Source organism: Seriola lalandi, unplaced genomic scaffold (genome assembly GCF_002814215.2).
Source record: "Seriola lalandi dorsalis isolate HSWRI2012SDOR001 ecotype SW California unplaced genomic scaffold, Sedor1 jcf7180002054559, whole genome shotgun sequence".
NCBI lineage: Eukaryota > Metazoa > Chordata > Actinopteri > Carangiformes > Carangidae > Seriola > Seriola lalandi.
In genome coordinates this window covers 358527-372000 of record NW_019525112.1, presented here as the reverse complement: position 1 = coordinate 372000, position 13474 = coordinate 358527, and the positions used below count along the sequence as shown (strand labels likewise).

The 13474-nt window shown below is 41.6% G+C and overlaps 1 protein-coding gene across 1 annotated transcript; it reads right to left on the bottom strand.

The window, feature by feature from the left end:
* Nucleotides 1-2265: 2265 nt before the first annotated feature.
* rpgra (retinitis pigmentosa GTPase regulator a) lies at nt 2266-13428 on the bottom strand. The gene is made up of 13 exons (XM_087176477.1): nt 13398-13428; nt 13016-13141; nt 12812-12904; nt 12344-12406; nt 12082-12240; nt 11828-11977; nt 11252-11410; nt 10768-10923; nt 9938-10062; nt 9433-9642; nt 7985-8540; nt 7765-7844; nt 2266-6315 (listed from the first exon to the last, which is right to left on the bottom strand). Exons 1-13 carry the CDS (start codon nt 13426-13428, stop codon nt 2533-2535), a joined length of 5691 nt encoding a protein of 1896 aa, XP_087032603.1. The 3' UTR covers nt 2266-2532.
* Nucleotides 13429-13474: the final 46 nt, after the last annotated feature.

The window sequence follows — 13474 nt, the reverse complement described above, 5'->3', positions numbered from 1 at the left end:
AGTGTCATCACTGGTCGGTAGCAGTAAGACAGTGATGGTGCACAGTTGAAAGATTTGTCAGTTTGGTAAACATTTGGTACTAAGTTTACTCCCTGCTTTGCTGTTTTCTAATGATGTGAAGATCTTACATGAAGTCGTGCTTGATCCAAATTGTTTCCTGGCAACGCTTTTCTGATTCACTGCCCTATAGTAACCATATGATATTTATATGGCAGCCTTCTGTAGCTCATTATTATTTTATTTCTGCACATACACAATAATGCACAGCGGGAAAGCTTGGTGAAAGTACAGAGCTGTTGAAAGACTAACCACTGTTTAATTTTCTCCTCCACAAGCACAAGGTTGGGTTAAAGACCCTGCGTAGAGTGAGTGTGTGTGTGTGTGTGTGTGTGTGTGTGTGTGTGTGTGTGTGTGTGTGTGTGTGTGTGCATGCGTTGAGGGGGCGAGTCAACACATGAAGTTGTTGAAGTGTTCCTTGTCTTGACGGGAAACAGGAAAGGGAGGCGTGTGGTGATGTGAGTGCTAGAGGATCTCCTGAGCTGTAATTACATGTGGGGTTCAGCCAACTGTTACGCCTGCATAAGCTGAAATGTCCCTCTCAGGTCGGGTGAAGAAAGGGTTAACTCACTCCATCTTTGCTCACTTGGCTCTGAGGGATTGGTCTGACACCTTGATGAGGTGTTACAGGCAATGATTTTGGATTAAGATCGACTCTGGATTTTGTTTTGTTGTGTTTAACTGGTGTTTACACGGATCTCCACTGAGCTGGTGTTCTCATTGTCTGTGATTTGAAGAATCTTTTAAGGTTTAAGCATTTTGAAAGCATTGTTTTTGATGCTACCGTACATACAGTTCTCTTATAAAGCATGTAATTACTGCAGGCATTTTCTCACTATGAAGGGAGTGAATAGCACAGAGACACATTAGTGGGGTGTGATTTTGGTGCGGCATGTACAATATGAACATTCGCCACCTATGGTTCACTCTGAGGTCTCAAAGGTGTAAAATCATCTAAATCATGGATGATGATTTAACAATATCCAGGCAGAAACAAGGAATACGAATGTATTTATGAGAACATATACAGTTATTCTTCTTCTTGTTGCATGACCAATGATATACTGTACATATTTATATTTTAGGATGTTTTGTGATATTCTGTATTTTTCTTACTGTCAACAAACACAAGTACTGCCTACATAGCCAATGCCTGATGTGGCCTATTTCTCTGTGCCACGGAGCTCCGTTGTTGTCTGTTGAAGGGGAACTGTGCTGATTTTACACATCAAAGTCTGTTTACAGGTCTGTGGGATTACTGCTACATATATGAAAATCAAGTTGTATTGTGTCTCCAGCGGGAGTTGTGTGAAGTCTGATGTCGGCTGAGGATGCAAGTTCAAATTTGGAAAAAATAAATAAATAAATTGCAGGTATGGAGTTAGAATGAGGTGAGTCTACCAGAACTCTGCAGTCTCTGTATAAAATGACAGTGTGAAAACAATGAGATAATTTGAAACAGGTCACTCGTCATGACGACTCTACAGAGGATTATCAATTAGCTTTACGGAGCTTCATAGCAAGTTTCAGCTCATTGTTTTCGTTCACTCTTGCTGGTCTCTTAGCGTCGTCCTCAAGAGCTGATGGACACAGTTAGTGAATAACTGGTGAACATAGCGAAGCATTTAGCAGCTAAAGAGCCACATATTTCCCTCAGGAGTTGCTGGAGATCAAAAACAGAGCTAAAAGGAGCACGATTTACATGCCAGGTGGCCACAAACATGACGCCAAATATAAAGTGATAAAGGATGTGTAAATAAATACGCAACTGTTTGCTGAGTTCACCAAATCCAGTTAAAAGATGTTGATGTCAATGTTGTGCTCACAACTTTCCACTGCTGCTGAAATGGCCAAAAGAAAATCTAGTTATTGCAAGTTTAAGTCAGTCCCACATACATCTCTCTGCTGCTGCAAATACTTAATAGAACCCAAATGCCTATTCATCCACAATTGAACATCTCCGAAAATAGTCTGTAGTTTGAATAATACAGCACCAAGCAGGGAGGCCTTTTTTTTTCAAAGTGGTTTCCAAGTATTTCTGCTCCCCCCCAAGGAGGCTTGGCTGCAAAGACCAGATTGCAACATCACTACTGCTGTCAGACCACTGTCCAAGGCAAAAAACAACTGTAAAAAAATCCTAATTTGATCTGGATCCCCAATCTTTGGGCTATGATAGAGGCAGAGTAAAACACCCAGTTGTAGGCAGGGTTTGTTACTTACTGATTTAATGGATTTAATGGTATAAAGTCACTCACTTAACCCCCTCTCCCATTATGTAGCGCAGTCAACATTTACTTCATAATGATAAGTTAAAAAATGACGTCATAATGTATGGAGAGATAGACCGATGCATTTTGTTGACAATAAGAAAAATGTACTGAAACATAGCTGACACTTTGAGTCTGACTCAGTGTGCAGCTCTTTCTTGAGACAATGAGACAGTTTGTCCTTTCAATTACACAATGTGCGGTAACGTCACTGCAGGTCCAGATACTGTGGCAGTACATTGTTCCAGAACTGCTGGGACTCATCTGGTTTCTTCTCCCCTGCAGCTCTCTGCTTCGTCCTCGGTGCTGGTTTGGGTGTTTCTCTCTGCTGTCTCTCTTTTGTGTCTGGGGGAGCAGCTTTAGGAGGCAGTTTCTGTGCGTCCTCTTTCTTTGTTTTTGTTGATTTTACTTTTTCCTCTTCTTCCTCTTCTTCCTCTTCATCTCCCTCTTCTTCTTCTTCTTCTTCCTCTTCCTCTTCCTCCGCTTCTTCTTTTTCTTCCTCCTCCTCTCCTTCCTCCTCTTCCTCCGCTCCTTCTTCATCTTCCTCCTCTTCATCCTCCACTTTTGTATCGTCCTCTGCTTCCTCTTCTTCCTCCTCACCCGTCTCCTCTCCCGCTTCATTACTCTCCTCCTCACCCTCATCTTCATTTTCCTCAGAATCAAGACGTTTCTTTTCTTGAGTTTGTTCCAGTGTTCTCTCTTCTCTCTGATTTTTGAGTCTTGTCTCTGTTTTCGGTGTAATCTTTGTTTCATCCTCCTCCTCTTCTTCCTCATCCCCTTCCTCCTCTTCAGTCCCTACCACGGTCTTCTCATTAGCTTCCATACTTTTCTCCTCACCTGCACTCGCTTCCGACTCACCTTCTTCCTCCTCTGCAACTTCTTCCTCACCCTCTTCTTCACCCTCCTCTTCTTCTACCCCTGTAACCTCCTCTTTTCCCTCCTCCTCCTCACCCTCATTTTCTTCCTCCTCTGCGATCTCATCTTCCTCCTCCTCACCCTCATTTTCTTCCTCCTCCGCGATCTCATCTTCCTCCTCTTCACCCTCATTTTCTTCCTCCTCCGCGATCTCATCTTCCTCCTCCTCACCCTCATTTTCTTCCTCCCCTGCGATCTCATCTTCCTCCTCTTCACCCTCATTTTCTTCCTCCTCTGCAGTCTCATCTTCCTCCTCCTCACCGTCATTTTCTTCCTCCTCTGCAGTCTCATCTTCCTCCTCCTCACCCTCATTTTCTTCCTCCTCTACTGTCTCATCCTCCTCCTCCTCACCCTCATTTTCTTCCTCCTCTACCGTCTCATCCTCCTCCTCCTCATCTTCCTCCTCACCCTCATTTTCTTCCTCCTCTGCAGTGTCTTCATCAGCTTGCCCCTCATCCTCATCATCCTTTGCCTCTGTATCTTTCTCACTTTCCCCCTCACCTAACATCTCCTCTTCCTCATTCTCAACACTTGTTTCATCCTGTTTATCATCATCATCTTCCTCTCCCTCACTCTCATTTGTTTCTTCATCTTCATCTGAGTCTTTCTCCTCATCCTCCTCACTTTCAGTAGAATCTTGATCATCTTTTTGATCCTCAGTTTCACCCTCTTCCTCTTCGTCAACCTCATTTTCTTCTTCTTCTTCTTTGTCTTCCTCTTCTTCACTTTTTGCAGACTCTGCAGAGTCACTTCCCTCTCTGTCCTCCTCCTCTGCTTCCGACTCTTCGCTCTTGCTGCTAGCTGCACTCCCCGACTCTTCACCACTTTCATCCTCTTCATCCTCACTCGCCTCACTTTCATCCTCTTCCTCTTTACTCTCTTCTTCACTGGACTCTTCACTTTTACTTCCCTCTTCCTCTTCCTCTGCTGCTTCAGAGTCACTCCCTCCTTCACCTGTCTCCTCACTGCTTTCTTCTTCCTCTTCTTTTCCCCCTTCAGATTCTGTAGCATCGCTCTTCTCACTTCCTTCATCATCCTCCTCACTGCTGGAGCTTGTTTTCTCTTCACCTTCTTCCTCCTCTGATTCATTATCTCGCTCTTCCTCACCCTCTCCAGAAACACTCTCCTCTTCATCCTCTTTGTCACTGCTACTGTCAGCTCCCTCCTCTTCTTCCTCTTTGTCCTCCACGTCGCTTCCACTCTCCTTCTCCTCATCTTCAGTATCTGTTTCTTCTCCCACATCTTGACTGGAGACCTTGGAGCTTTTCTCATCTTCATCCTCCTCTTCTTCATGTTCTTTCTGTGAAATTTCCATGTCTGTGCCGCTGTGCTCTGTTTGTGAAATGTCCTCATCCTCGACCTGCTCGGACATGTCACTTTTTGCCGCCTCCTGTTCTGACTGATCACGAGTGGTGTCATTACTTTCTTCTTCTTGAACTGCATTCTCAGACTCTGATAGGACACTGACTTGAGCATCTTTCCCTGAGTTTTCTTCTAATGGATTTGATGATTCTGTTGAAGACAGACGTGACAATGTCGAGGAGAAAGAAGGCTGCATAATCGCACTCTGCTTCGCGAATTGCTTCGCTCGACTGGATGTTTTGGATGGTGTAGAGATAGTTGTGTCTCCTTCGGACTGGAAACCCTGTACACTTGTCACTGCCTCACTAAGAACCCCCAAAGCTGCACCTGCCATCCCAACAGCGGGAAGAATAGAGGCTGCGTTACTCAGTATTTCCCCCCACCTTGGTTCTTCCTCAGTCACGCTCTGAGTTTCCTCTTTGTCTCTCTGAGAAACAAGCAGATGCGTATCAGCAGGTTCAGAGCCTTGCAGGGATTGGGCACCTCTTACGGAAACTTCAGTTCTCTGAGGGCTTTGTGAGGAAATTGGGTTACACAGCACTTCAATAGGTGTATCCTGCTGTGGAGATTCAGTCTTATTACTCCACGACTTGGCTTTTGTGTTATCTTTAGTGTCTGCATCAGCTTCACCTTTAACTTTGATCTCTCCTTCTTCTCCCACTGGCTTTGTCTTTGCTTTCAGTTTAGATTCCTTTGCTTTCTTTGTGTCCTTTACTTTTTTACTGTCATCAGGTAACTTCTGCTGATCTGCAGGTGTACCTCTCGTTTTTTTAACTGTGTTTAACTCAATGTCTGCTCCTTTTCCTTTGCCTCTACTTTTAACTGGGGTATGTTCACTTTGATCTTTGACTGGTGTGGATTTGACCTGTTGTGTCTTCCCTTTGACTTTCACAGGTGTAGATATCACACTTAGGGATTTCGTAGTTTCAGCTTGAGCAAGCGGTATGACAGGTGTGCTTTCTTTTTTCACGTGTGATGATTTAACATTTAGCGTTTTAGTTTGACCTTTTCCTGGTGCAGATTTAACCTTGTGCAGATCTTTTGTTGAAGTCGATTTAACGTCTGCTTTTTTAACCTGGATTTGTGAATGATTGGTGTCTTCCTCTGCAGCATTTTCTGCGGATGTAGAACTTCCACTTTGGACAGATAAGCTGGTTATTTCATTTCCTTTCGTGGCCTTAAAAACAGGAGATGTCTTGTTCAAGGTTGATGATTTAGTTTCCTCCCTTTTTGGTGTGCCTATCAAATCTTTATTTAAAGAGCTGTCTTTCACATCCTCTTGATTTGTATTACCTTCTTGCAAATTTCTATTTTTCCTGTCTTTTTTCTTCACTTCAGTCAGTCTCTGTTGTGCTCCGGTCAGTGTCTTCCAAACAGATTGTGGAGTTTGTGGGCTCAGCTCTGATAGTTTGCTCTTGTCATGTTTTGGTGATTTAAAATGGGAGAGTTCCTTTTGAACGTGTTTGTCTTCTTGAGTTATGATTTTACTGGACTGCTTGGTAATGTTCTCTTTTCCTTTGGATGTGATCTTTGGGTTTTTCTTTGTGCCCTTTGATGCAGACACTTCTTTCTTTGAGGACCTGGACCCTTTCAGGAACTCTGTGGGTAAGGCCTTGTGAGAACTCTGGTCTGTCTTCCCGTTAGACTGGAGCTGTTCGGCAAATGCCTTGGCCTCTTCTTTAGCTCTTCTAAGAGCTCTGCCCTTTTTCTGTTCCTGGAATAAATCAAAGAGAAAATAGGGATGTAGTAAGATGTAAAAATAAAAATAAAACCGGCAGAAAAAGGTCATACGCCAAACAGTAATAAGAAAGAGAGGTTGTACAAGCACAGCAGCAGACCTGCAATCAATATGACTGCATATGTAATTATGGCATTTAGTGTTGTATGTGTTTTACTGCCAAATTTCATCTTATAGTACATTGAGAGAATAAAACTATTATGAGATACATCTATGTTTCAGTAGTTTTTGTAGGTATAGATCTAATCCATTAACAATGGTTAAAAAGATCTTTTGAATATAACTGTAAATATACATCAGTATGTATGCAACAACAAATACATTTGATACATTTTTGCACAGTATAATTTGAAACAGAAAAATATCTTGAAGCATATGGAAAATGATGGCTTTTTATGGGGTCTGGGTAGATCTTGACGGTAATACCAAGAATATCATTGGACATATGCATGGTGGGCACACGTAACAAATCAGTCATCAACAAATCTGTCATCAGATTTAAATACAGATGTGGGTGGGAGAAAACCATGGTGATGGTGGAGAAATAATCAGGAAATCCTTATTTTTTCCATTTGCACTGAAGAAAAATAGACTGGTTAAGTGGAGGTCAGTCGGGTGTTATTTAATCACCCTTTCATGCACCATAAGGCGTTCAAACGTACCTGTAGATTATTCTCTGTGACGCATTAATGCCCAAACACATGGAAGCAAACACGTGAAAGCGGTGGAAAGTAAATACTAAGTACATTTACGTAAAGGCCCTGAATATATCTTCCACCACTGCACACAAACGCACATACAACACTACAACTAGGGCAGGAATGAGTTACTGAGCACCACATATTGTGCTATGACACACTACAACGTAGGAGACTGCTTCACAGCTTGCTTCATCCTTGGCTGTGGAAACACTGATGAGATGTGGCAAATTTCCGGCCAACTTTTCCAAAGCATTGCATATGTGTATGTGTGTGTATGTTTGTATATCTGAGGGTGGAGCACAAGCACATTTGTGTATTAGCAGAAGCAATCCAAATATCTCAATCTGTTTAGAGGAGATTCCTTACAGACATTATTGGGGGGGGGGGGCAAATCAGTGTGAAAAAATGAGAGAACAAAACACCAAATTCCACTTCATATTTTACCTCAGTGTTGTAATAAGTGGAAAACTTCTCCACACACACACATGCAGTATGTATGCTGAGCTATGCACATTTCCTGGAAAAGTCAGCGAGTGCTCAACATTGCTGCTTCCTGCCCTGGAGTACACATAATCTAGACCGCAGCCAAGAAGCCTAAAGAGGAAAATAACATCTAACTGACGCTATGTTTATGAGTCTATGGACAATATAGTGCAGTATTTCTGTCTTCTATCAAAGTCAAATCACTGCACAGGGAGCTTTTAAAATTTACTTTTTCTCTCACCTTATTTGGCAAAAAGTCAGAGTCGACTTTGTTCTCCTCCACATCTTGGGTGATCATCTGCCTCTGCACAGTTTCTCCCTCTGAAAGAACAGACAGGAGTTGGTTAAACTGCTGTACACAACAATATCTGTCTTTTTAATAGATTTTCTTCAAGGATTTCCAAGATAAACTCAGCTCAGCACTGGCTACAACAGACACTCCAGGAAAGTAATCAACATACCTGTTTTTGCGGAGGCAGGATGCTCGTTCTCTCTGAGATGTTCACTGGGAAAGTAAGTGGGGGGTCTAGTGGGGCTACAGGGCTCTTTAGGTGGTACAGGAGATGACAATCTTTCAATTAAGGCCTTTTCAGCAGTTGCCACATGTTGTAATCTATTTTTTGCAGTCTTTTTTGGGGAGACTGGGATGTTTGCGTTACGTTTAGTTTTAGATTTTGGCGATAGTAAAGAAGAGGGCAACTCTTTGGATTGAGACTTAGAGGAGGTAAAGCTGGAGGCTTTGTTCTGAAACTTGTTTGATGATTGAGAATGTGGGCTCGATGGCTTTGAGGACAAAAATGGACTCTGAGGGGATTTGCACAGAGATCTGGGCGAGAACGGTGGGCTTGGTGTTATCTCTGATAGGGGTTTGGGAGATGATGAAGGGGTAGTAATGTCCTTTGAAAGTGTTTCGGGGGTTAGGATATTTCTAGACATTTGCCAGGAGGTGTTGAGGAAGCCAGAATTTAGACGTGGGAGGTTCTGAAACATCTCCCCAAACAGCTCCACAGAGCTTTCCTGAAAGACAACAGCAAAAACATTACTGAGAATGAGGTTTAAATCACATCTATGGAGCCCAACCAGTTACATAGTGGCCTTACAGTTAAGCCACTTGTTGGTGCAACACTGCTCCCTACTGGAGTTAAACAATGATTACAACTGTCTGACGCTAAGACGATGTGCATGGTTCAAGTTAAATTTAAGACTCTTCAAGACCTTTTAATACCTGTCTCACAATCATATCAGCCAAAGTTTGAAAGTGTGATGGAAAACTAGTGGGGGGCAATATTATATCAGTGCTTCACAGCAACATATTATAATAATTGCCGATGATATAATTAATTAAATTAAAGTGATCCGGACACGGATAAGTGGCATAAAATGGATGGAAGGGTTAGCCAGCTAGTACATTTCAAAGTTGCACCTATTAGTCAATTAATCAATTAGGTAAATCAAAATCAAAATAACCAAGAACTATTTGGGGGTATTGCTCTTTTAGTTGAACAAAACAAGACATTTGAAGATGTCACCTTGTGCTGTAGGATATACATATATACACTGTCAATTTTTTGTAGACCAATTTATTAATCAAGAATTTAATCAGCAGACTGATGATGAAAATAATCGTCAGTATATTTAGGTTTTTGCGAGGTCTAATGGTTCAGACTGAAACTCCACAAGTTCAAACAACCTCCTGCACACACAATCCATTGTTGCAACAATCCTACTTTTAGTTTATAGGTTTGTAACTTCTCCAAACCGCTGCCTGCTTACTGAGACCTGCAGATACTCTGAAGTTCGACCATGTACACAGCTGCTAACATTTTAAGTTAATGACTATTTAGTTCTGGAAGACTTATAAGAACCTGGTTATGTTTGGAAGATAAGACTCAAAGGAGCAGGTTCTTACTTTTTCTCTGTGCCGGGCTCGAGCAGCGAGGGCGGAGAGTGGGACAAGTGCAGTTGGATCAATCAACCTGTCGAACAGGTTGAGAATTTCTGTGTGGCTTGACTCCAAAAAGTTGTCACTGATTGTGATATCCTTCTCTGGCACCACGTCTGGGCTCTCTGGTGGTCTAGGTTCAGCCAGGACCAGCATGTGGTTACTTCCACAGGACACCTGAACATAGGGAAAGATCAAAAAACACACTCATTACAGTTAATTATTATGTACTATGTATTTCCTCTAATCTGCTCTCCCACCCATTTATACTTATTTACTTTCAAACATACGGGACATACCACTTAGGAGGTGGACTGCACGTATACAGCAACTTAAGCTGAAGAGTTTGGGGGTTTATTGTTTTGCTAAAGGATATAAAGGACATGCACACAGGTGGAGCTAGGCATGAAACCACGTGACTATTGGACAACATGCTGTGCCGGCCTTAACCCCCTTCATCACGTTCACTTACTAACTGAACTTTGTACTTGAGAAACCGTGTGTTTAGTGTTGGGCTGAACTGGTTGATGAAGTTCTCCTCCCCTAACCCCAGTTTCCCATGACGACCATCACCAAACGTGTAGAGCAGCCCACTGTCTGCGGAGGAGGAAAAATACATTGAATAAGGTTTTAAAGTTGCACGACTTGGGTGTAATCGTCATGTAACTGTTGTAGTGCTAAAATGGTTAGTAGCTTAATGAATTAGTTAACTGAGTAATTAACAAAGATTTTTGATAAATTATTAATTGTTTAAGCAATTTATCGGGCAAAAATGTCAAACATGCTGGTTTTAGTTTTTAAAATGAAAAGATATGCTGCTTTTCATTATTTGTTGTCAAAACAAAAATAAGGCCACACCATTGGCTCTGGGAATTTGTTTGCCATTTTCTCACTATTTTCTTGCAGCTTATAAAGCAAAACAATTGACTGATTAACCAAAAAAAAAAAAAAAAACATACAGATATCCAAACAAGAGAACAGATAAGTAGATTCAGTCCTAAACTGCTGTGTGACTATTGTACGGGTTTCTTTGATTGGGCCAAGAATGTAGCGAGGCAGACTGGCTGGTGTTTTTAAGATCTGAAACTATGTACAAGATAAAAGGCTGTAACTGAATCAGCAGCCCCATTCATTAAAAAAAACACATTATTCAGTAGCCTTGAAAAAACATATGCCTTCCATGACTTTTTGGTGTGTTTGCTATGTATAGTATACAAAACATGCATGAACAACCACAATGGTGAACATGCTACTACATAAATACTATTGCAATGACTGGAGTAATCTTCAGAGATAGCTTACTTGTGATCACAACAGTGTGGTTTTCTCCACAGATGATGTTTCTGATGCTGCTGTTAGAAAAGTGCTCCAGCGGTTTTGGCAAATCAACTTCAAACAGAAATGTCCCATGGCCCAGCTGACCGTACTGACCCCTGCCAAATGTGTACACGTTCTCCTCTGGCACAGAAAACATACACAGAGAAACAGACTTTACTGATTAGACAGTAATTAATTACTGACAGTAATGAACAGAATACATGACAGTAAACACAATATGATCATCATGTAAAATAGTATTTTAAATCACATTTAGGTAATAATTTGCTTTTTCTTTGATAAAACTTTAAATGCTGTGGTTTTATTTATAAATGAGTATCTACTTTGTGGAATCACTACTTTAACTTAAGTAAAAGATCTCAATTCTTCTTCCACCACTGATTAACAGGTGAGATATTTGTGTGATAGTGTCTTTTTCTGGAACATAGGCTTTATATTGTTAACCTACCTGTAAGTGCCACAGTGTGCTCCCCTCCACAGGACACCTGGGTGACACGACCCAGAATCCCTTGCACCCGCTGAGGGACTCTGTGGTTGGCAAACTGCTCTGCCTGGAGACCAAGCCGACCATTTGCACTCTCACCAAACGTGTAGAGATCTCCATCCACTGAAAGCCAACACAATATTCTCACCACAATGAATCATGTTAAAGATATCTGAAGGCTACGTATTATTTTGTATTAATTATTCATCCTTACTTGGAGTGAGCTAATTTGCAAATACAAGTACACACAAACAATTCACCGTACAAATATAAAAATACAAATATAACAAAGAGCCGAAATACGCAAGGATCCACCTGTAGTTGTGCAACAATATCCAACACCACAGGGGCACATTATGTTAAAAAGTGCAAGTGTATTTCTCAAGGTAAGCTGACCATTTCTTTGTACTGTGGCTGTCCGAACGTCTAACAGCCTCTTCCTTTTAATTGTTTTGCATGTGCTTCAGAAATTGTTTGACAGAATAAAATATTTAACTGAAGAGTGAGTCATGTGCTGTGTTTGATTGGACTGTGTTGTACCTGTAACAAATGCTGAGTGGTGGTACCCACAGGAGACCCATATCACCGCTTCTCCAACATTCACCTCTCTGGGTTCTGCTGCAAATCCCTCGTCCCCTAAACCAATCTGACCCACAGAGTTGTCTCCCCACATGAACAGCCTCCCATCCTCTAACCAACACACAGAAACAGGATTATGAAACACACACACACACACAGTTTGCACCTTAGACCACAGAGACACTTATTACATTATTACTTGTGACTGTTTGAACCTGTTAAGGCAGCGGAGGTGTTGCACCCTGCAGAAAGCATGCTGATTGGTGCATGGTCACAGAAGGGATGCAGCAGGTGAAAGGATGTAGTGTTGTTGCAGTGGCCCAAACCAAGCTGCCCCTCCTGGTTTCTGCCAGCACCATACACACTACCTTGCCCTAAAAATATACAAAACCTAGTTCAATACAAGATCAACCTCAGGACACCACTGTTCTGTGTCCACAGAAACATCTGTCACATAAATATTGTTTGTCATCTCACATGTGCAGACAATCGTGTGATCTCTCCCACAAGCTACAAGCTTCACCTTCTCGGACTTTAAGGCTAAAAAAAAAGGAAATACAGGGTTACTGTTATTACAAAAAAAAACAATAATTAGTCAATTCATTTATCAATCAAATGACAACAAATTCATCAGCAAATATTTTGATAACTGATTCACAGTTTCACTCATTTATCTCAGCTAAAAATACCAAATACCAGATTTCAGGTGGCCTGTTGTAAAGTTTTGCTGCTTTTGTCATAGGTCAACTGTATATTGTTGGACTGTTAGTCAGGCAAAACAACGGATTTACAAATCTCAGCTTGGGCCTGTTCCCTTTTTTATCTGACCAGATAATTAAAGAATCAATTTAGAAAATATCCAACATATACTAATTATACTATAGTAGTATATAAATATACTAATTTATACTAATACTACTAGTTATAAACTCTGATGTAGAGTACCTTTCACAGAGGCAGGTTTACTGGCAGCTGGCTTGAATCCCAGCCCGAGTTGGCCCCAGGTATTAGCACCAAACATGAGCAGCCTCCCATTTCCTGCACAATCATTTACAGACATGGAAGTGTGACTTGGCTGCAGGAAAAAAAAATAGACTTATTCCAATAGTGAATATGGTAAGAATTATGCATATAGTGTAGTGTGTGTACCTGTGATAACAGCAGTATGCTCAGAGCCACAGGATATATGCACTGGATGGTCATTCTTCACCCAGAATATACTGGGCACGTTGTTTGCAAAGCTGCTCTTTCCAAATGTGAAGAGGGCTCCTGTTTCTGATGAGAAATGGGTGATGCATGTTGAAACAGTCTTCACATGAGTAATACACGATGCAGGCAAGGCAACTCTAACTTACTGCTCTCTGATTTAACACCGGCTAAATCCCAACCCAACCTGCTGTCAGCCTGACAGAAATAGCAACAGGTTTACCATACACACACACATGCCATTAGTTGAATGGGAAGGTTTAAAGGACCATACATAAAGCTGAAGTCTATATCGCCTATAACAATGTGTAGAAAGTACACTCACCAGGTATATCCACATCGGTCTGACCCGTCATCTCCACCGCTATCCCCCTCACACCTCCTCACCTTTGCCGTGTAGCT

Bases quoted from the DNA above. Each gene is read 5' to 3' on its own strand.
- rpgra (XM_087176477.1), bottom strand. From the start codon at position 13,428: ATGACGGGTCAGACCGATGTGGATATACCTG. The intron at 12,241-12,343 runs GTGAGATGACAA...GTATATTTTTAG, and splicing joins TCACACGATTGTCTGCACAT to GGCAAGGTAGTGTGTATGGT. The intron at 6,316-7,764 runs GTGAGAGAAAAA...GATTTATTCCAG, and splicing joins CTGACTTTTTGCCAAATAAG to GAACAGAAAAAGGGCAGAGC.